Source organism: Chiloscyllium plagiosum, unplaced genomic scaffold (assembly GCF_037043375.1).
Source record: "Chiloscyllium plagiosum isolate Xiang-an unplaced genomic scaffold, Cpla_swu_hap1 HiC_scaffold_37, whole genome shotgun sequence".
Lineage (NCBI taxonomy): Eukaryota > Metazoa > Chordata > Chondrichthyes > Orectolobiformes > Hemiscylliidae > Chiloscyllium > Chiloscyllium plagiosum.
Genome location: NW_028270175.1, coordinates 27,414,456 through 27,438,635, shown reverse-complemented (window position 1 = coordinate 27,438,635; position 24,180 = coordinate 27,414,456). Strand labels below are relative to the sequence as shown.

General features: G+C 45.7%; 1 protein-coding gene across 1 annotated transcript in view; it reads left to right on the top strand.

Moving 5' to 3' along the window:
- fhad1 (forkhead-associated (FHA) phosphopeptide binding domain 1) overlaps window positions 1-24,180 on the top strand; it is a 169,945-nt gene that overhangs the window by 39,282 nt on the left and 106,483 nt on the right. Inside the window, exons 13-21 of the mRNA XM_087980527.1 lie at window positions 3,497-3,640; window positions 5,331-5,523; window positions 6,972-7,042; window positions 8,311-8,448; window positions 12,657-12,764; window positions 14,285-14,392; window positions 15,189-15,278; window positions 16,551-16,788; window positions 20,213-20,342. Of these exons, the coding sequence (XP_087836653.1) occupies window positions 3,497-3,640; window positions 5,331-5,523; window positions 6,972-7,042; window positions 8,311-8,448; window positions 12,657-12,764; window positions 14,285-14,392; window positions 15,189-15,278; window positions 16,551-16,788; window positions 20,213-20,342 (1,220 nt within the window). The remainder of the gene's footprint in view (window positions 1-3,496; window positions 3,641-5,330; window positions 5,524-6,971; window positions 7,043-8,310; window positions 8,449-12,656; window positions 12,765-14,284; window positions 14,393-15,188; window positions 15,279-16,550; window positions 16,789-20,212; window positions 20,343-24,180) is intronic.

Sequence of the window (24,180 nt, the reverse complement as noted above, 5' to 3'; positions counted from 1 at the left end):
CTTCACTTGGGCAGCAAGGCACAGGCGATGAATGCTTGCCCAGCCAGCAATGCCCATGTCGCACAAGTGAATAAAACAAATCCTTACCAGCGTCAGTTTGAACTGTTGAATCCTGACTCTTCCATTTGTATTCAACAGCTTGTGGTTTGTTTATATTTTCTGAAAAAATGTTAGTGTGTCTACATAACTGTCAAAGCCTCCTTTTCAGTCACTGTATGTTGCTGTTCCACTTTCCATCTTTCTGCCCTGTAGGATTACTGCCCCCAATCCTGTTGTAGATACATCGACCTCTGTGACAGTCAGCAGGTGTGGATTAGATTACATTACAGTGTGGAAACAGGCCCTTCGGCCCAACAAGTCCACACCGACCCGCCGAAGCGAAACCCACCCATACCCCTACATTTACCCCTTACCTAACACTACGGGCAATTTAGCGTGGCCAATTCACCTGACCCTGCACATCTTTTGGACTGTGGGAGGAAACCGGAGCACCCGGAGGAAACCCACGCAGACACGGGGAGAACGTGCAAACTCCACACAGTCAGTCGCCTGAGGCGGGAATTGAACCCGGGTCTCAGGCGCTGTGAGGCAGCAGTGCTAACCACTGTGCCACCGTGCCGCCCACGGTGTGGATCATGATGTGCTAAGATTAGATTACTTACAGTGTGGAAACAGGCCTTTTGGCCCAACAAGTCCACACCGACCCACAACACTACGGGCGATTTAGCATGGCCAATTCACCTAACCTGCAGACTTTTTGGACTGTGGGAGGAAACCCCACAGACACAGGGAGAATAGGCAACACAAACAGTTGCTTGAGGTGGGAATTGAACCTGAGTCTCTGGTGCTGTGAGGCAACAGTGCTAACCACTGTGCCACCAAGCCGGCCACACTGTCTGCCCAAAGATGTCTGATGCAATTAGGAATTGTTTGTCAGACTCTTTAACTGGTCAACATTTCAACAGTATGGTTGACCCTGATGCAATAGTTTTGTTAATGGTTCACTTTACTATGAGCTCTCAAGGCACCAGTCGTACTAGTCTTGTGATTTTACTGAAAGATGACAACTCCCTCTCAGTGTTTCATGGCAGAGGTTGCATGACTGCAGCCTGGCAGGAAGCACATTGGTACAGTCTTGTATTTCTATCCCGAGCATCTCCCATGATACAGCAAAAAGACGCATACATTACCTTGTAGATTTCTCAGTGTTACCCAATATTTACATGAATTGGCCAAAAGGCTTGTTTCCATTTTGTATTCCTGTAGGACTCTAACTGTTCCTGTGCATCGGCAGACCATTAATCTCCAGAATCTCTGCATATGCAATGCGCACGTAGCCATTAAGTTGTGCTGCTCTTTTTAACGGTATGCAAGAACAATTCCCGGGGAGTGTCGTCATCTTGGTAACTGTTGTTTCATTTTCGTTATTGGGTTGCTGTGGACTTTTGGATCAGATGACGAATCTGTTGACTGTGTGGGCAGTGGCTTCACCTTTCCTGGTCAGCTGCCTGGAGTTGAGTTGACAAGTGTGACGCTGGAAAAGCACAACAGGTCAGGCAGCATCTAAGGAGCAGGAGAATCGACGTCATCAGGACGAAGGGCTTATGCTTGAAACATTGATTTTCCTGCTGCTCAGGTGCAGCCTGATCTGCTGGGCTTATCCAGCACCACACTTTTTGACTCTGACTCTCCAGCATCTGCAGTCCTCACTTTCTCTCGGTGCCTGTAGTTGAGGAACAGTTTGTCCAGTTGTGCTTCCGTGCCGGCAGTTGTTCAGTTCGAAACATGTATGAATGAGATGGTGTCTGTTCCATGCAGGTCCCAAATTGTCACTTGGGCTGTCCTTTGTTGAGAGCGTCGAATGCTTATACCCTGACCAGCTCTCCAATGTTTAACTCTGGCAACAATTTAGTGGTCTTGTTAAAATGGTGTTTTGTTTTCTGCTGTTTCATCTTGATGTAGTCACTCACACTTCTTGCTCCTTCTGGCTTCAGTAACTTTCTTTGGAAGAATAGTTGGTATGTGATATGACATTCACATTTGTACTGGATGACTCTCCAAGCTTTCAGGAGATGTGTTTCTACACTCAAAGATTGTCTTTTATACAGCTATGCGTGATTTGCTTAATTTCTCATGGTCCCTTTGGCAAGTTTCACCTCGGCCTCAGTCTTTCTGTTTGACTGGTGATCTGCAGAGGTGATGTGCAGTGTTGCATTTCCCAATCCTTTATGCAGAGGCTGAATTCTTCATTCATCACAGTGCTGGGAATGCCAGTAACAGCTGAAGGATCCTTTCAGGCATTTGGCAAAGTCGGCTGGCCCATCTGCCAGTATTCAGAGAAGTGATCAACTGCAACAATTTAACCAATTCCTGTGGAGTGTGAGAAGATCTACTTGCAGTGTTATCCAGGGTCTGTCTGGGATGTCGTACGTCATCAGCTCTGGAACATTCCGACATCATTAGTGCTTTTATTTTTTATAGCTCCTCATCCAGTGCATCCCAGATCCTAACCATTGACTGGTGCTGGCTACTCTTTCTATAAAAGAAAGGTTCGCCTCCTGTCCCCAGTCAGTCTTTTGCCAAATGCCTTAAAAATGTATTCTCTCGCTCTCAACCTTCTGCCCGATGGGAACAGCTTCACCCCAAATATTCTATCCAGCTGCCTCTTGGATTTTCTCTTTGGGGTAGAGAAGGTTAGGAGAGCAACCCCACTTGCTCCAATCCATCCAGGTTCATCAAATTCCTCATGCCTGGAAGCATTCGCATGAGTCATTTCTTCACTCTCTCAAATGCCCTCACGTCCTTCTGAAATTGAGGTATGCTGAATTTTTTTGATTCAATGTAAGTTGGATATTCACATCACAATCACACCAAATCCTGGCATCACCTGACACAAACAGAGGTCCACACACACTCAGACACTCGAACAGACACTGGCACACAGACACACAACACTCTCAACCACACTCATAAACAGACACACCCTCTCAAACACACAGACACTGACATAGATACTGACATGGACACAGTCACAGGCAAACACTGATAAATACACTCACAGACAAGGACGTGTGCACACTGACACAGACAAGCACTCACACTGATGGACACACACATGTAGACACACTTTCAAGCACCAGCACACAAGTGTACATAGTCACACCCTCTCTCTCTCGCACACACACACACACCCCACCCTGCCTTAGCATTGCGTTATATTGAATAGTGAACATGGGTAAGTGTGCTGAACTAATACAGGGTGCTGAGGCCAGTTAGAACATCTGAATTCAGGTGAGCCCAAAGCTTGGGACTTTGAGGACAGTACAGCTAAGGAGCATAATTAGCCAAAAGACACTTTGGGTGGGGAGGCAGAGCCACTCTTAGATTTGATCAGTGCACAAAGCCCATGTCTTTCTCCATCGTGTACTCCAGCTAGCTGATGGAGAGTGCTGGTCAGCTCTCAGTGAATCTACTTGTCTGGATTTCTTGTTTTCAGGTGGTTGAGCAGATGAAGCACATTATCGATGAGCGGGAGGAGTTGAAGGAGAAGCTACAAGGGGAACTGGATTGGAAAGTCTCAAAGGAGGAGAAATGGTTCACCAACACAGAGGGCCTGAGGAGAGCACTCGATGAGATGCAGGTGAGCAGCAATACACAAAGTGACTGCTTGACAAGGATTCGGGTCAGGAGCTCCTCACCTCACCTCACCTGACTGAGCCGTGCCTTCAAACCGTGGTACAGACTCCATGGCCTCCACCATTGGTCCCCTGGAGGACCCCTGCAATGCCTGAAGCTGTTCAGTCCCATGAGGCAATCACCTCATTGGTTCTGAAGCCCCTCTGAGGTCCCACCCCCTTGAGCTTGTTCTTTTGATTGTGAGGCCATTCACCAGCAGAATTAAAGATCACGGCCTTCACGTCAAAGTCCAATGTTTCTCTGTAGAACAAGGACAGACAAGGTCCTGGAATCTGTTCCACCATTCATGGTGGGTCTATATGTCAAATCCATCTGCCCACTGGGGTTCCATATCCCTTTATTATTGCCCTTACCTAACATAAGTTTTCCAGGTCATCTTCCCAGGCTGCAGGTAGTGGGTGTGGCTGACATTCAAATGTTTCCAAGCTGATCCATACAACCAGCATCAATACAGAAAGATTTGAATTTATATAGTGGAAGACCGCTAGATGTCTCAAGATGCTTTACAATTAATTGAAGTACTTATCTATTTATATAAGCAAATTAATATAAGAACCATGCAACTTGCACAAAGAAAACCCCCATATACACAATTTGAGTAATGATCAGATAAACCTTCATTGTGTGTGTCATTGATAGAGGGAGAAACATTAACCAGGGTACTAGGGATAAACCCCCTACTCCTCTTCGAAATAACATTTAATCCACTCGAACAGTCAGATGGGGTCCTGCTTTACTGTCTCATCAAAAAGACAGCACCTCTGACAGAGCAGCACTCCCTCGGTACAGCACAGCAAGTGTTAGTCTTAATTCTCGTGCTCATGCCCCAGAGTGGGACTTAAACCCACGAATTTGTGATTCCAACTGAGCTGCAGCCATTGCAAATGGATGGTTTACACTTCCTGTGAGCTTCTGTGTGACAGTCCAGGCCAAAAAACGTGAATAGCCCAACTGAATATGGAAGGCGGTCACAGATTGTCAAATGAGCAACAACAGAGGGATGTGACAGTCCCATCAACCTGCTGACCTGCTCCAGAAGCTCATTGCCAGCTGGTTCCCTACCTCAGGGCATCTATCCAAAGACAGCTCATCATTCCAGGATCACCTCCAGGAATGTCATTCATTGGAATGGATATTGGATTGATCTGAAAGGGTTGCCCCTTGTTTCCTTGATTTTGATGGAAATTGAGGAACCTCAATTATCTGAAGGGCACGAGCAGGGAGTAATTCATTCGGTTACTCAAATACTGGATAATCAAAGTTCCTATGTATATAAATGATGATGTGCAGTCACATATTGGAAAGCATTGTGCAATGTCAAGACTTAACACTTTCCTAGTTTGTTAGAAGGGACAGCCTTATCTCCTCCATGTGGTTGAACATCATGGTTAGGGTCAGGGATTACGTGAGCAGCAATTGCTGCCATCACAGTTAGTATCTTCTGAGCTGCCTAGTGTTTTAGATGATTGTGTAGACAATGTCACAGCTCTACCTCCCATTGTCAGGCTGTCTCTTGGAGACTTTCCCTTCACGTTTTCACCTCAGCTATTTCCACCTTCCACAGATTCCAGAGTTGTGTTGCTAGGAGTGACTGGGCTTTTCTAACACAGGCTGTAAATTGTATTTATCACCAGGCCCGTCTGCAGACTGACTTTGGGAACCGTGTGAAGGAAGAGCTTGAGAGGATCCAAGAACTCTCCATTGATCAGAACCTTCTTTGGGTACAGAAAGCGGTCGCTGGCATTTTAAGCCTCACGTTGTCGTGGCAACAGCAGTCAGAACAGAGCCTATTGGATGTAGGGATAGATACATCCAGCTATGAAGGAGGTGATGGCATTGTTCATTAACACTGGAGTGGGCTGGTGTCCCAGGGTATCTGCCATTGCTATGTCAACCCTTGGGAGTTTGGTTAAAACCGCATCCCATTCTGGGAGAGAGTGTTGGGTCCTGGACAGGTGAAAAACCTGAAAGAGATCTTTTCTACTCTGCAAATCATAAACTGATTTATTGGACAAAAGTTGTTTAAACATATAAGTAGATGAACTGTAGTAACCCTTAATAGAGCTTATTACTTTGCCCCCATTCCCATTATCACTGCAACATAAACCACTCCTGAAAACCACATTTGGAACAATGGCTTTTTTTAACAATTTGTTCTTGGGTGGTGGTCATTGCTGTCATTTATTAACCATCCCTGATTACCCTTGAACAGATGGTTGAGAAACTCGTTCTTGAACTATTGCAGTCCACATGTTAGGGAGGGAGTTCCAGGATTTTGACCCTCTGACAATAAAGTCAGGATCTATGTGACTTGGAGATGTCCCCTTGCATCTGCTGTCATCATCATGGGTATGGAAGGTGCTGTTAAGTTTTTTAATGAGTTGCTTCAGTGCACCCTGCACATGGTACACCATATTGCTGTTGTGTGTTAGTGGCCAAGGGAGTGAATATTGGAGGTGGTGGAAGAGATGACAACCAACTGGGCTGCTTTGTCCTGAAAGGAGTTGAATTCCTTGAATGTTGATGGGCCTGCACTCATCCAGGCAAGTGGACCATATTCTGTCACACTCCTGACTTATACTGAGTGAATGTTGGAATGGTTTTGGGGAGTCAGGAGGTGAGCTATGTGAAACCACACAATTCCCAGCCATTAACCTGCTCTTGCAGCCACAGCGTTTATATAGCCAATCCCATTTCTGGTCAATAATAACACACAGAATGTTGATGGTGGGAGATTGAGCGATGCTAATGCCATTGAACACCCCAAGGGCCGGGGTTTAGATTCTCTTTTGTTGGAGATTAGATTAGATTACTTACAATGTGGAAACAGGCCCTTTTCGGCCCAACACATCCACACTGACCCACCGAAGCGTAACCCACCCAGACCCATTCCCCTACATTTACCCCTTCACCTAACACTACGGGCAATTTAGCATGGCCAATTCACCTAACCTGCACATTTTGGGATTGTGGGAGGAAACCGGAGCAAACCCACGCAGACACGGGGAGAACATGCAAACACCACACAGAGTGTCACCTGAGGCGGGAATTGAACCCGGGTCTCTGGCGCTGTGAGGCAGCAGTGCTCACCACTGTGCCACCATGGTTGTTGTGAAGTTCCCTTCTCCAAGGCTAGGGCAGGACAGTTTTGAGGGATCTGCCAACTTGCCCTGTGACTAATCTGGGACTTGATAGGGCAGAGGGCTGAAGGTGAAGGATGCACCATTATTTCGAATGGGGGTAATGTCAGCCGGTTCCCTTTTGTTTCTTTGCAGGAATGGTTGGATACTTGCAGCAGCTGCAGGCGAAGCTTTATGGGGCAGAGGAGCAGATAAAGACATTGCAGGTAACATGTGAGGATTCCAGAAGACCGGGAAAGCCCTTTGCCAGCAATCGATAATGCATCCCTCTTCATAAACAGGAACCAATACATGGACTCACACAGCAGCAGGAGCCAATGCATACATAGTATCTGTCCTCACCCAGTCCCCAGACATTTTTCAGCACAGGAGCTGTTTGTGCGTATGTGATTGTTCTGTCTCTCTCAGACCCAGTTAGCGATCTGCCTTGCTGACCCAACAGACAAGCAACTTCTCCCCACAGACCTTGGACAGATTTTCTGCCTCTGTTCCAGACTGGCAGTGTAGTTACTCACTGAGATATTGAGACTGAGGCTGCAATTATTTTTAAAAACTCATTCATGGGGTGAGGATATAGCTGGCTAGACCAGCACTCATTGTCCATAAGATAGCTAAGAGTCAACCACATTGCTATGTGCTCTGGAGTCACATGTGGGCCAGACCTGGTAAGGCTGGCAGTTTTCTACCCTGAAGGGCATTAGTGAACCGGATGGGTTTTTTCCAAACAATCTCTCTTAATGATATTTATTGAATTCAAACTCCGCCATCTGTCATGGCAGCATTTGAGCCTGGGGTTCCCCAGAACATTATCTGGGTCTCTGGGTTAAGAATCCAGTGATAATCCCATGAGGCCATTGCCTTCCCATTAATGTCATATATCGACAGATGATTTCTAAAATCAGTAAGGTGCCTGGGCCAGCAATATTCCAGAATGTTCCCTCAGGATTCGAAGGCAAATTATAAGCCTGACTTGCCAACTCCGCTCTAGGTTTTAATTTCATGGCTTCATGCATCTGACTGCCTCCACCAGTCAAGTAGCCTTTACCCCAGCTCCCAATATTTTTATAATCAACAGTTGAAAATGGTAGAAGAAATAGGCGATTGTTTTTCATACCGGAGGATATTGCTGCCTGTAGTTGTGTCATGGAGATTAATCATTACCTCCAGGGCCTTCCAGCTCACTTCTGGTATACCCTCTCCTCCCTGACCTATCACCTTCATCCCCTCCCCCACTCACCCATTGTACTCTATGCTACTTTCTCCCCACCCCACCCTCCTCTAGCTTATCTCTCCACACTTTAGGCTCACTGCCTTCATTCCTGATGAAGGGCTTTTGGACGAAACGTCGATTCCGCTGCTCCTTGGATGCTGCCTGAACTGCTGTGCTCTTCCAGCACCACTAATCCAGAATCTGGTATATTGCAACCTAGCTTTTAACCCTATGCAACCTAACAGCCTGAATGTGTCACCCCAGGGACAGTCGGATCAGGAGCAGAGATCCTGGGAGAATGAGAGCAAGGAGCTGCTAAATGAGCTGAAGGCAGAGTGGGAACGACAAATGGCAGAGGAGATAAGGCATTCACAGGCAGAGGTTCAGGAAAGGCATGACCAGGTGAGCAGTCTCTGCTGTGACGCTGGAGTCGGTCTGTGTGTTCCCAAGGTTTCATCCCAGTGCAGCTCATTTTTTCACATCGGTATCAATCCCATGAATGTGTCTCTTCCCCCTGAGTGTCAGGAATCATGTCACTGAGCTGTATCAGGCCACAATGTAACCTGGAATTACCTGTCGGTCATTTGATGACTCTGTTTCTGTGTGGGTGAGATTTGACTTCATCAAGTCTGGGGTGCTGCACCAATCCTATAATGCACCACCTCACTATGTCGTTGCCCCGGAGGCAGTGTTTGTTGCTGGGAAGACCTCTGACAATACCTGCATGAGTGTGAAACAGCGTTAAGTGTATAAAGTTAGAAATCACACAACACCAGGTTATAGTCCAACAGGTTTATTTGGAAGCACCAATCTTTGCACCGCTGCTCCTTCATCAGGTCATGATTTGGAGATGCCGGTGTTGGACTGGGGTGTACAAAGTTACAAATCACACAACGCCAGGGTATAGTCCAGCAGGTTTAATTGGAAGCACTAGCTTTCAGAGCGCTGCTAATGAAGGAGCAGCACTCCGAAAGCTAGTGCTTCCAATTAAACCTGCTGGACTATACCCTGGTGTTGTGTGATTTGTAACCTTCATCAGGTGATTGTGGAGTATAAGATCATAAGACGCAGAATTTATAGCAAAGGTTTACAGTGTGATGTAACTGAAATTATATATTGAAAAAGATTTGGATTGTTTGTTAAGTCTCTCATCTTTTAGAATGACCATGTTGGTTTCATTTCTTTCACATGTAAATCACAGAACTTCCTTAAAGTTGCATTTTCAAGTGAACTTTAACAATTGGTGTCATGTCGGCCCAGATAATGCATTGAAGGTGTGAGCTACCCTGTGTGAGACTGTCTGTGCCACAATGTTCAGACTGATTCTAATCTAAAATATGGATTTCTAGAATCTTATATGGATTTGTGCAGTTTTTGAGCAAAGTAAAATGTAATTCTGCAAGTACAAATTCACCCCACAAACTTATATGTGAATGTGTGCATGGTTGTGTGTGGGGGTGGGGGGTTATGAGTGTCTGTGAGAGAGTGTGTGTGTGTGTGAATGTGAGTGCAGAGGGGTATACGTCTGTGAGAGGGTGCACGTGTGAGTATGGGAGTGTATGTGTGAACATATGAGAGACAAATACACTCCTACAGTCACACACGCACCCTCTCACAGATTTATACCCCTTTACACTCACACTCACGCACATATACACTCTCTCACAGACACTCATAATCCCCCCCGACACACACACACACACACACACATACACAATCACACACACACACACTTTTGGATCTGGTCTATCCTTTTCCATCACTCTTTTAAATCTAATAGCATTATGGTTGCTGGCCAAAAGTGCTCCTCCACTGACACCTCAGTTACCTGCTCTGCCTTATTTCCCAAAAGTAGGTCAAGTTTTGCACCTTCTCGAGTAGGCACATCCACAAACTGAATCAGAAAATTGTCTTGTACATACTTAACAAATTCCACTCCATCTAAACCCTTAACACTATGTCAGTCCCAGTCTATGTTTGGAAAGTTAAAATCACCTATCATAACCACCCTATTATTCTTCCAGATAACTGAGATCTCCTTACAAATTTGTTTCTCCATTTCCCTCTGACTATTAGGGGGTCTATAATACAATCCCAATAAGGTGATCATCCCTTTCTTATTTCTCAGTTCAACCCAAATAAGATGCATTGGTTTTAATTTTCCAAAATTGTTTTGGAAGAGACACAGTCACATTGGTTTAGAAGATAGAGAAATGTATCTCCTGTATATAGAAAGAGAGGGAGACACGAAGCAGGAAGTAAGAGACCACTCAGCTTATCATCTGCTGTTGGTGAAATGTGAGAAGGTGTCAGAGACGAGAGTGAGCAGAAAAGGTTTAAACAAAGGGATGAAAGAGATCGATCTGAGACTGGTACAGTTGAGAACAGAAGTGAATCAAACAGTCAGGGCAGGCAGGGACAAGGTAGGACTAATAAATTAAACTGGATTTATTTCAATGCAAGGGGCCTAACAGGGAAGGCAGATGAACTCAGGGCATGGTTAGGAACATGGGACTGGGATATCATAGCAATTACAGAAACATGGCTCAGGGATGGACAGGACTGGCAGCTTAATGTTCCAGGATACAAATGCTACAGGAAGGATAGAAAGGGAGGCAAGAGAGGAGGGGGAGTGGTGTTTTTGATAAGGGATAGCATTACAGCTGTGCTGAAGGAGGATATTCCCGGAAATACATCCAGGGAAGTTATTTGGGTGGAGCTGAGAAATAAGAAAGAGATGATCACCTTATTGGGATTGTATTATATTTCCCACACATGGCTTTGTGTGTGGGAAATCATGTCTCACAAACATGATTGAGTTTTTTGAAGAAGTAACAAAGAGGATTGATGAGGGCAAGTGGTAGATGTGATCTATATGGACTTCAGTAAGGCGTTCGACAAGATTCCCCATGGGAGACTGATTAGCAAGGTTAGATCTCATGGAATACAGGGAGAACTAGCTATATGGATACAGAACTGGCTCAAAGGTAGAAGACAGAGGGTAGTGGTGGAGAGTTGTTTTTCAGACTGGAGGCCTGTGACCAGTGGAATGCCACAAGGATCAGTGCTGGGCCCTCTACTTTTTGTCATTTACATAAATGATTTGGATGCGAGTATAAGAGGCACAGTTTGTAAGTTTGCAGATGACACCAAAATTGGAGGTGTAGTGGACAGCGAAGAGGGTTACCTCAGATTACAACAGAATCTGGACCAGATGAGCCAATGGACTGAGAAATGGCAGATGGAGTTTAATTTAGACAAATGTGTGGTAATGCATTTTGGGAAAGCAAATCTTAGCAGGACTTATACCCTTAATGGTAAGGTCCTAGGGAGTGTTGCTGAACAAAGAGACCTTGGAGTGCAGGTTCATAGCTCCTTGAAAGTGGAGTCGCAGGTAGATAGGATAGTGAAAAAGGCATTTGGTATGCTTTCCTTTATTGGTCAGAGTATTGAGAACAGGAGTTGGGAGGTCATGTTGCGGCTGTACAGGGCATTGGTTAGGCCATTGTTGGAATATTGTGTGCAATTCTGGTCTCCTTCCTATTGGAAAGATGTTGTGAAACTTGAAAGGGCTCAGAAAAGATTTACTAGGATGTTGCCAGGGTTGGAGGATTTGAGCTATAGGGAGAGGCTGAACAGGCTGGGGCTGTTTTCCCTGGAGTGTCAGAGGCTGAGGGGTGACCTTATAGAGGTTTACAAAATTATGAGGATAAATAGGCAAAGTCTTTTCCCTGGGGTCAGGGATACCAGAACTAGAGGGGCATAGGTTTAGAGTAAGAGAGGAAAGATATAAAAGAGACCTAAGGGGTAACCTTTTCACGCAGAGGGTGGTGTGTGTATGGAATGAGCTGCCAGAGGAAGTGGTGGAGGCTGGTACAATTGCAACATTTAATAGGCATTTGGATGGGTATATGAATAGGAAGAGTTTGGAGGGATATGGGCCAGGTGCTGGCAGGTGGGACTAGATTGGGTTGGGATATCTGGTCGGCATGGACGGGTTGGACCGAAGGGTCTGTTTCCTTGCTGTACATCTCTATGACTCCATGACTCTAAGTGGACGAGCCATTTCAGTCAAGGGCGGAAAGATTGGAGAAGGTGGCACTGTTTTCTCTGGAGAGGAGAAGGTTAGGAGGAGATTTGATGGAAGTGTTTGAAATCATGTGGGGCCTGGACAGAGTGGATAAGGAGAGATTCTTCCCACTCAAATGGATCGTGAATCACAAGACACAGTTTTAAACAAGCAAATGGGAGGTGAGAAAAACAAACTGTGTGACGCAGAGTGTAGATCAGGCACTGCCTGGGAGTGTGGTTTATTCAAGACAGTTAAGAGGGCACCAGGTGGTTATCTAAATGGGAGCAACGTGCAGAGGTACAGGATAGAGACAGGAAACTGGCAATCATTCCAAGTGTAGACAGAGCTGATGCAGACACGATGGGCCCAATGGCCTCCTTCAGCATTGGAACAATTCCTTTGCAGACTGAGAGCCCAAGGTACACCTGGGGTCAGAGTTCAGACCAGAGGACACCTACAGGCAGACGGGGGAGGTGGTGAACAGACAGCCACATGTCCATGGATGAGGCTTTAATGAGCTGCACTGTGTTTCCCACAGCAACTGGCTGAGGTGGTGGCTCAGGAGAGAGAGAGGGGAACAGAAGCGGCAGAGGAGGAGAAGAGGAAGCGAGAGGAAATGGAGCTGCGCCTCAAGGAATTGAATGAGGTGAGAGGCAGCCATTCCTGAGGTACAGGATACCCTGGGACCTGGCTAGAAGTGATACACGGGAGCTGAGGCTACAGCCTTGTACGTGCAGTGCATGGGGTGGGGATCTGTGCTGAGGAATAACACATGAGACTGGGGCTAAGGCACAATTCTCGGAGCCCCTGTTGGGGAGGGCGGGTCTCACTCTACTAACCCCAGCACGGCCCAGCCATGAGGCCTCTTCCAGAATGCTGTGTCCAGTTCTGGCCACCCAGTTCCAGGAAGGATATTATTAAGGTGGAGAGGGCTACGGATGTTGTCAAGAATGGAAGGTGTGAGTTATAAAGAAAGGCTGGAAAGGCTGGGACTTTAACCAGTGGAGAGTAAGAGGAGGAGAGGTGACCTGATAAAAGTTCATAAAATCATGAGGAGGATAGACAGTTTATTAGAACTTAGAATCTCAACAGTGTGGAACAAGCCGTTTAGACCAACAAGTCTACACTGACCCTCCGAAGAGTAACCCACCCAGACTCATTCCCCTACCCCATTACTCTACATTTCCCTGACTAATGCAGCTAACCTACACATCTCTGTGCACTATGGGCAATTTAGAATGGCCAATTCACCTAATCTGCACATCTTTGGCTTGTGAGAGGAAACCGGAGCACCCGGAGGAAACCCACACAGACACGGGGTGAATGGGCAAACTCCACACAGACAGTCGCCTGAGACTGCAATCGAACCCAGGTCCCTGGCATTGTGAGGCAGCAGTGCTAACCACTGAGCCACCATGTGTCCCTATGGTTAATGGTAAGTGTCTTTTCCCTGGGATGGGGGAATTTCAACAATTGGGGGTACATTTTAAGGTGAAAGGAGAGAGATTTAAAAAAGTAGGTGCAAATCTTGTACACGGAGGGTGATTCACATGTGGAATGAGCTTCCTGAGGAAGTGGTGGATGTGGGCACAGATACAACAGTTGAAAGACATTAGGATGAGAAAGGTTTGGAGGGATAAGGGGCAAATGCAGGAGGTGGGTCTAGTTTAGTTTGGGATTATGTTCACCACAGACTGGTTGGACCGCAGGGTCTGTTTCCATGCTGTGTGACTCTGTGACAATGACCCAGAGTGTATAATGGTTGTGGGTGATGTCACAGGGCAGCTGAGCCTGCACTTTAAATTTACTTCAATATTCAGAAACACTCTCTATGTTAAAGTGAACATGCTTTCGATTTCATAACATTTAATTGAGACGTTCAAGAGGGCACCAGGTGGTTACCTAAATAGGAGCAACGTGCAGAGGTACAGGGTAAAGGCAGGAAATTAGCAATCAGTGCAAGTGTAGACAGAACAGGTGCAGACACAATGGGCCCAATGGCCTCCTTCAGCATTGGAACAATTCTGCTGCAGACTGAAAGCTCAAGGTACACCTGGGGTCAGAGTTCAGGCCAGAGGACACCTACAGGCAGACGGAGGAGGTGGTGAACAGACAGCCACAAGTCCATGGATGAGGCTTTAATGAGCTGCACTGTGTTTCCCACAGCAACTGGCTGAGGTGGTGGCTCAGGAGAGAGAGAGGGGAACAGAAGCGGCAGAGGAGGAGAAGAGGAAGCGAGAGGAAATGGAGCTGCGCCTCACGGAACTGAATGAGGTGAGAGGCAGCCATTCCTGAGGTACAGGATACCCTGGGACCTGGCTAGAAGTGATACATGGGAGCTGAGGCTATAGCCTTGTACGTGCAGTGCATGGGGTGGGGATCTGTGCTGAGGAATAACACATGAGACTGGGACTAAGGCACAATTCTCGGAGCCCCTGTTGGGGAGGGCGGGTCTCACTCTACTAACCCCAGCACGGCCCAGCCATGAGGCCTCTTCCAGAATGCTGTGTCCAGTTCTGGCCACCCAGTTCCAGGAAGGATATTATTAAGGTGGAGAGGGTTACGGATGTTGTCAAGAATGGAAGGTGTGAGTTATAAAGAAAGGCTGGAAAGGCTGGGACTTTAACCAGTGGAGAGTAAGAGGAGGAGAGGTGACCTGATAAAAGTTCATAAAATCATGAGGAGGATAGACAGGGTTAATGATAGGTGTCTTTTCCCTGGGATGGGGGATTTCAAGAGTTGGGGGGCACATTTTTAAGGTGAGAGGAGAGAGATTTTAAAAATATGGGGTAAATCTTATACACAGAGGGTGATTCACATGTGGAATGAGCTTCCTGAGGAAGTGGTGGATGTGGGCACAGATACAACAGTTGAAAGACATTAGGATAAGGACATGAATGAGAAAAGCTTGGAGGGATAAGGGGCAAATGCAGGAGGTGGGTCTGGTTTAGTTTGGGATTATTTTCACCACAGACTGGTTGGGCCGAAGGGTCTGTTTCCGAGCTGTGTGACCCTGTGACAATGACCCAGAGTGTATGATTCCATCTTTCCTGTATGTGTTTGTTCACAGAATATGAAGGTGAAGGATCAGGAGATAGAGGCTCTGAAACAGCAGCTGAGCAACATGTCACAAGAACTCAAGGGAGCGAGGAAGATTGAGGTAATGTTCTGTCCAACATGGTGCTTTCTGCTGAAAATAAGTGAAAGTTTTTGTTGTATTGCTATAGTCTTACCAGACCATAGGGGCAAGGGGCTGCTCTCTTTTTTGAGGGAAGCGACTGGTGGTGATTTAACCTGAGGACCACCAGACCTCAGGTGAGGGAAGAGGTTGAGAAGGAGAGTCCTTCACTATAACCTCAAACCAGTGATGGGAATTGAACCCATGCTGGTGGCATCACACTGCTCTGTATACCAACAATCCAGCCAACTGGGCTAAACCAATTCCCTATGTGCAACACTAAATCAGGAAAGTCACTTGAAATGAAAGCACGAGAGTAGGACAGAGATGGGGGGTGATGAGGTCAAATAACCAGAAGAGAAATTTAGGATTTGTGAGGCAACTTTGCATCAAAGACAAAGCAATTCATGTGTCATTGATCCTCTGAGTAGGATAACAGAGAGTGAAATCCTGGAATGATTTAAGCAGCAGCTTGAATACATCCGGAGCCAAATGATTTTCCTCATCTGTATTTATTTATGCAATGAATGTTGCCCTTCATTTAACAAATTCTCCTTTTGAACTGCTGCATGGTTTACGTTGAATGTCTTACATCTCCAATCTGTGCAGAGGTGACTAGTGGAGAGCAGTTTTTATTTAAAGTGCTTTAAAACAACTACTCCAGGCCTCAGCTCTTTCTACAGCTTTTCCTCCTTCTCAATCCAGGCCTCAGCTTAATCGATCAAGCACAGTGAGCATCACGAGTAAACAGACTCAAATAATCAAAGTATTGACCACTGCATTCTGCTGTCCCAATGCTTGACTGGAGGATTCATGGATCTGCCATGGACAATTCAGTAGCTTCAAGCTCCCAAAATTGATAGAGTGAGAGGGAACCGGCTTCCAAAGTTGCTGATGGCTGAACTGAGGCCTAGCCGCTCTCATAGAACATGGAACATAGAATATTACAGTGCAGTACGGGCCCTTCGGCCCTCGATGTTGCGCTGACCTGTGGAACCAATCTGATGCCTATCTATCTGACACTATTCCATTCTCATCCGTATGCCTATCCAATGCCCATTTAAATGCCCTTGAAGTTGGCGAGTCTACTACTGTTGCAGGCAGTGCGTTCCATGCCCCTACTACTCTCTGTCAAACTCATTTAGTTTGCAGTTCTTAAGATTCATCTCCAAGACCTCCAGCAAACTGACTCATGTCTTCAGTTACTTCTGCATCTCTCTGCCCCTTTGCTGTGATCCCTCTCTCTTGCGGCAGGTTGATTTGCATCAGGAGCTGGAAGCTCAGCAGAGCCGTCAGAAAGCAGAGGTCGAAGGCCTCAGGGATAAAATCGATCAGGACAGGCGCGGTCACCTGGATGAGCTGGCAGAGTTCAAGGAGCAAATCCGGCAGCATTCCCGGACAATCGTTGCTCTGGAGGAGAGACTGCTCACTGTTACTAAACAGCTCCAAGCAGGAGAGGAGGAAAGAGTGATCTTGTCAGGAAAACTAAGGGGTAATTGTACATAATATACAGGCTTATAGTGGAAGGGATATTTACAGAGTACGTATTGAGTATTTAACTTCTCACAATCTAAGTTAAAAGACTTCATGCTGAAGGCTTGATAAAATTGAGATTGCAATATATAAAAGGAATTATGATGATGTTGCTATTAATACAAATTGCTATGGGGTCTGGACATTTTTGCAGGACAGAAACCAAAGGGAACATTGAATGGGCATTATTTTGGAATGAAAGGCTAGAAATTCTGGGGCTCCAAAGATCATTTGGATTTGGGTTTAAAAGATAAAATGTCAAAATCTTCCCGATGGCCCCAAAAATGCAGTATAAAGTGGGCTGGAGGTTACCTGGCAAGTTCATGGCTTGGGCAGATTAGTGTTGGTTAGGATTTCATACAGTCATAAAAATCGACAGCATGGAAACAGGCCCTTAGGCCCAACTTCTCCATGCTGCCCAGTCTTCACAATTAAACTAGGCCCCATTTACCTGCATTTGGTCCATATCCCTCTATCCCTATCCCATCCATGTACCCATTCAAATGATTCTTGAATGAGAAATTATACTCGCCTCCGTCACTACCTCTGGCAGCCTGTTCCAAACACTCACCACCCTCTGTGTGAAACAATTGCCCCTCTGGACCCTTTTGTATCTCTCCTCTCTCACCTTGAACCTATGCCCTCTAGTTTTAGACTCCCCCACCACAGAGAAAGCTGTTGGCTATCTATCTTATCGATGTCTCTCATGATCTTAGAAGCCTCTATCAGGTCACCCCTCAGTCTTCTATGCTCCAGTGAAAAGGTCCCAGCCTATCCCAACTTCTCCTTATAACTCAAACCTTCCTGTCCAGGCAGCAACCTAGGACAGCTGGTCCTGCTATAGTGCAGGTCGCTCCATTCTCATGCAACCCTCTGCCAGAAGAAAATCACGTAATAGCGACACCTTTTAACTAATTGGGCAAGAATCGCATTATAACCAATACATGCTTTAAAAACTTTGTGCTTTAGAAACAGTGTCCCTAATTCATCAGAAGTGTTATAGCGAATTTGTGTTAACAAAATGTGTGTTATAGCAAAGTGGCCTTTATAGGTGGCACGGTGGTGAAGTGGTTACCACTGCTGCCTCACAGCGCCAGAGACCTGGGTTCAATTCCCACCTCCGGCGACTTTCTGTGTGGAGTTTGCACATTCTCCCCGTGTCTGTGCGGGGTTTCCTCCCGCAATCCAAAAAATGTGCAGGTGAGGTGAATGGGCCATGCTAAATTGTCCGTAGTGTTAGGTGAAGGGGAATGGGTCTGGGTAGACTCTTCGGAGGGTCGGTCTGGACTTGTTGGCTGAAGGGCCTGTTTCCATGCTGTAAGTAATCTAAAAAACAACCTGTAAATCTTTTCTTCCAGTTTAGTAATATTCTTTCTACTGTAATTTAATGGAAGGTGATTTGTTTCTCAGAGGCACAGGTACAGTGAGTAGAAAATTTCTTTGAAAAAGCAGAACAGATGAATTTAGTTGCTTGGATCCACAAATCTTTAAATCTGGTAGGGACAGAGAATGGGTTTGTGGTGTTCTCGAACATCAGGAGGCCCCCGATTGTTACTCGATGTGAGTGTGTGGATCGCGAATCAGGGTGCAAAGGGTTTGGAAACGCAGCTCCTCATCCAATGCAGCACTCCCTCAGGACTGACTGGAATAGATACTGAGTACTTGACTTTTCACAATCTAAGTTAAAAGACACCGTGCTGAAGACTTGATAAAATTAAGATGCTGTATATCAAAGGAACTATGACGATGTTGTTATTAGAAATAAATACAAGTTGGTGTGTGGTCTAGGAAGTTTTTACAGGACAGAAACAGAGGGGAACAATAAATGGGCATGTCCTCAAGTTTCACTGGTGTGTTTTGAAAGTACAGTTTATATCCAGTGATGTGAGAGGTGTGAAAGGCACATGGTGGAAAACCAGACGGTATTAAGTATCTGAAATGATACTATTCAGTTTAAATCCGATTACTAACTCTTGCAGCATTTACTCTACATAAGTAATAACAACTTGTATTTACACCATACAACATCTCCAACACCCTTAAATGTCCCCAGAGCACTTCATTAGGAATGGAATCAAACTAAATTTAACATCAAGCCACATTTGGAGATGTCACGATCGTGGCCAAGAGATTGACCAAAGAGATAAGTATTACAAAGCATCTTCAAGGAGAAGAGTGATGGAGAGGAGCGGGAGGAGTTTAGGGCCTTGGCAGCTAAAGACATGGCCGCCAATGGTGGAGTAATTAAAACTGGAGTTGTTTACACCAAACTTGGAGGAGATCAGATATCTCAGAGGATTATAGGGTTTGAGGAGATTACAGAGATCGGGTGTTGCAAAGCCATTGAGGGATTTGAAATCAAAGACAGAGAATTTGAAAATGAAGGTGTTGCCTAATCAGGAGCTAGAGTACATCAGTGAGCAGAGAATGATGGGTGAATGAGACTTGGTGCAAGTTAGGAGATTGCTAACAAAAGGTCCAGGTGACCTTGGGAGACCAGCCAGGAGCGCATTGGAACAGACAAACCCAGAGGTAACTCAGACTTGGATGATGGTTTCTATAGCAGATGAGCTGAGCCAAGCTGAAGACAGGCTGTGGTGGTCTCAGTGAATGGCCCAGAGATGTGGCTAATGTGGGCACCTTGCAGTGGGAGAAAGTGAGGACTGCAGGTGCTGGAGACCAGAGTCAAGAGTGTGGTGCTGAAAAAACACAGCAGGTCAGGAGGAGCAAGGGAATTGGGCTTTCGGGCATAAACCGTTCATGAAGGGCTTATTCCTGAAATGTCGATTCTCCTGCTCCTTGGATGCTGCATGACCTGCTGTGCTTTTCCAGCACCACACTCTCGACCTCGCAGTGGGATTGTGTATGACACCCAGAGTCTTGCTCAGCTGCAGACAGGCACCATACGATAATGAAGGAGAGGAAACAATCCATCAGTGTTGATCCATGCCAATACCTGACCAGACACCTCACCTCCCGTAATCCCATAGTCATGCCATTTCCCACAAGACAGAACGTGCCAAAACATTGGGCCAAGCAGGTAATATACTTTGGAAAAATTGCTGTTTGATGACCAGATGATCAGTCCATTGTCCCATCCAATGTTAACTGTTGATCCATGCACCTTATTACATGATACCATCGTTGTCACAGCCAAGAACAGACGCAGCATTCCTCTTAGAAGCTCAGAGAAAGTCGCGCACTCAGCACTTGCGAAGAGTTTCTGGTCAACAGAACCCGTGCCCCCTGACCACACAATGCCATACAGCTCCCTCGGCTGGACTACACTGGCCTGGAGCAGCTGTGAGGTGGAACAGGGGGAGGCAGCAAGTGAGGGACCCCAATACCAGCTGACAGCACTGCTTTTGGTTCTCTTTTCACAGAGGCTAAGGGGAAACTGGACAAATGGGAAAGGAATCGCACTGTGAGGCAGCCTGTCCAGTCACCACCAGCAGTGGCAGCACCAAACACATCGGACACACATGCCCAGGAACAGGCATGTGCCTTACTGCAGTAAGTGTCTTTCTGGGTTGAATTGAATGCCATATGGATTTCCATGAGCGTTAATTCACCAGGACTGGATTGGGGCAAAGTCCTATCACAATAACCAGTGAGTGGTTTACCATAGATCCATCTTTTAAACCAGAATGAATTGACAAAAAGAAGCATCTTGAATAGGTAACAGTTCTTCCAAATGATGAACTGAAATTAAAATGCAGTTTAATTTATCAGTCCTACCTTGTTCTCTTCCCACACCTCTCATTAGTGAGAGGTGACTGGTGGTGGTTAAACCTGAGGGCTCCTGTACCTCAGGGAAGGGGAAAGGTTGAGAAGGAGAGTCCTTCATGGTAACCTCAGCTGGTGTAGGAGTTCAATCCACACTGTTGGCATCACAGTCCCATTAATTACATCCCATTAGCTCCACCAGTGTTTGCAATCAGTTTCGGCTCCACAACAATTGATTATTAGTCAGTTCTGAGTGACAAGGGCTGAACTGATGGGAGCTATTGTTCGATGAAATAGTTTCACTTTGCTGTGGATGTTGGCTAGCTCAGTTGGTTGAATGCTTGGCTTGCAAAGCACTGTGATGCCAACAGTGTGGGTTGAACTCCTACATGGCTCAGGGATGGACAGGACTGGCAGCTTAATGTTCCAGGATACAAATGCTACAGGAAGGATAGAAAGGGAGGCAAGAGAGAAGGGGGAGTGGCGTTCTTGATAAGGGATAGCATTACTGCTATACTTAGGGAGGATTTTCCTGGGAATACATCCATGGAGGTTATTTGGGTAGAACTGAGAAATAACAAAGGGATGATGATGATCACCTTATTGGGATTGTATTATAGATCCCCTAATATTCAGAGGGAAATTGAGAAACAAATTTGTAAGGAGATCTCAGTTACTGATGGGTGACCTTATAGAGGTTTACAAAATTATGAGGGACATGGATAGGATAAATAGACCAAGAATTTTCCCTCGGGAAGTCCAGAACTAGAGGGCATAGGTTTAGGGTGAGAGGGGAATGATATTAAAGAGACCTAAGGGGCAACCTTTTCACGCAGAGGGTGGTACGTGTATGGAATGAGCTGCCAGAGGAAGTGGTGGAGGCTGGTACAATTGCAACATTTAAGAGGCATTTGGATGGGTATACGAATAGGAAGGGTTGAGAGGGATATGGGCTGGGTGCTGGCAGGTGGGACAAGATTGGGTTGGGATGTCTGGTTGGCATGGACGGGTTGGACCAAAGGGTCTGTTTCCATGCTGTACATCTCTATGACTCTATAACCTGTAAGAATAATAGGGTAGTTATGGTAGGGGATTTTAATTTTCCAAACATCAACTGGGACTGCCATAGTGTTAAAGGTTAAGATGGAGAGGAATTTGTTAAGTGTGTACAAGACAATTTTCTGATTCAGTTTGTGGATGTACCTACTAGAGAAGGTGCAAAACTTGACCTGCTCTTGGGAAATAAGGCAGGGCAGGTGACTGAGGTGTCAGTGGGGGAGCATTTTGGGGCCAGCGACCATAATTCTATTCGTTTTAAAATAGTGATGGAATCTAAAAGTTGAAGTTCTAAATTGGAGGAAGGTCAATTTTAACAGCATTAGGTGAGAATTCTCAAAAGTTGATTTCAGGTCAGATGTTCTCAGGTAAAGGGACGGCTGGAAAATAGGAAGCCTTCAAAAGTGAGATAACAAGAATCCAGAGAAAGTCTATTCCTGTCAGGGTGAAAGGAGAGGTATAGGGAATGCTGGATGATGAGTGAAATTGAGGTTTTGGTTAAGGAAAAGAAGGAAGCTTATGTAAAGTATAGACAGAATAGAATGAGTGAATCCTTAGAAGAGTGTAAAGGCAGTAGGAGTATACTTAAGAGGGAAATCAGGAGGGTAAAAAGGGGACATGAGATAGCTTTGGCAAATAGGGTTAACAAGAATCCAAAAGGATTCTATAGATACATTAAGAACAAAAGGATAACTAGGGAGAGAATAGGGCCCCTCAAAGATCAGCAAGGTGACCTTTGTGTGGAGCCGCAGGAGATGGGGAAGATACTAAATGAGTATTTTGCATCAGTGTTTACTGTGGAGAAGGACATGGAAGACGTAGGCTGTAGGGAAATAGATGGTGACATCTTGAAAAATGTCCATATTACAGAGGAGGAAGTGCTGGATGTCTTGAAATGCATAAAAGCAGATAAATCCCCAGGACCTGATCAGGTGTACCCTAGAACTCTGTGGGATGCTAGGGAAGTGATTGCTGGGCCCCCTGCTGAGATATTTGTACCATCGATAGTCAAAGGTGAGGTGCTGGAAGATTGGAGGTTGGCTAACGTGGTGCCACTGTTTAAGAAGGGTGGTAAGGACAAGCCATGGAACTATAGACCAGTCAGCCTGAGCACGGTGGTGGGCAAGTGATTGGAGGGAATCCTGAGATACAGGATTTGCATGTATTTGGAAAGGCAAGGACTGATTAGGGATAGTCAGTGTGGCTTTGTGAGTGGGAAATCATGTCTTACAAACTTGATTGAGTTTTTTGAAGAAGTAGCAAAGAGGATTGATGAGGGCAGAGTGGTAGACGTGATCTATATGGACTTCAGTCAGGCATTTGACAAGGTTCCCCATGGGAGACTGGTTAGCAAGGTTAGATCTTATGGAATACAGGGAGAACTAGCCATTTGGATATAGAACTGGCTCAAAGGTAGAAGACAGAGGGTGGTGGTGGAGGGTTGTTTTTCAGACTGGAGGCCTGTGACCTGTGGAGTGCTACAAGGATCGGTGCTGGGTCCACTGCTTTTCGTCATTTATATAAATGATTTGGATGTGAGCATAAGAGGTATAGTTAGTAAGTTTGTAGATGATATCAAAATTGAAGGTGTAGTGGACAGTTTAGAAGGTTATCTCAGATTACAACAAGATCTTGATCAGATGAGCCAACAGCTTGAGGAATGAAGGATGGAGTTTAATTTAGATAAATGTGAGGTTTTGGAAAGGCAAATCTTAGCAGGACTTATACACTTTATAGTGAGGTCCTAGGGAGTGTTGCTGAACAAAGAGACCTTGGAGTGCAGGTTCATAGCTCCTTGAAAGTGGAGTCGCAGGTAGATAGGATAGTGAAGAAGGCATTTGGAAAGCTTTCCTTTATTGGTCAGAGTATTGAGTACAGGAGTTGGGAGGTCATGTTGCAGCTGTACAGCAAGTTGGTTAGGCCACTGTTGGAATATTGTGTGCAATTCTGGTCTCCCTCCTATCAGAAAGATGTTGTGAAACTTGAAAGGGTTCAGAAAAGATTTACAAGGATGATGGCAGGGTTGGAAGATTTGAGCTATAGGGAGAGGTTAAATAGGCTGGGGCTGTTTTCCCTGGAGCATCGGAGACTGCCTCATAAAGGTTGATAAAATCATGAAGGGGACATAGATAGGATAAATAGACAAAGTCTTTTCCCTGGGGGTGGGGAAATCCAGAACTAGAGGGGATATGTTTAAGGTGAGATGGGAAAAATTTAAAAGGGACCTAAGGGGCAACATTTTCACGCAGAGTGTGGTGCATGTATGGAATGAGCTTCCAGAGGAAGTGGTGGAGGCTGGTACAACTACAGCGTTTAAAAGGCATCTGAATGGGTATATGAATAGGAAGGGTTGAGAGGGATATGGGTCAAGTGCTGGCAAATGTGACTAGATTAGGTTGGGAATATCTGGACAAGTTGAACCGAAGGGTCTGTTTCCATGCTGTACATCTCTATGACTCTCTGACTCTACGACTATGGTGACACACCAACTGTCACTTTGTTGTGGTGCAGAGCTGATATTCTGCCACTTGAGGGCGGTGTTGCAGTGTGTAACAGCAAACAACAGTTT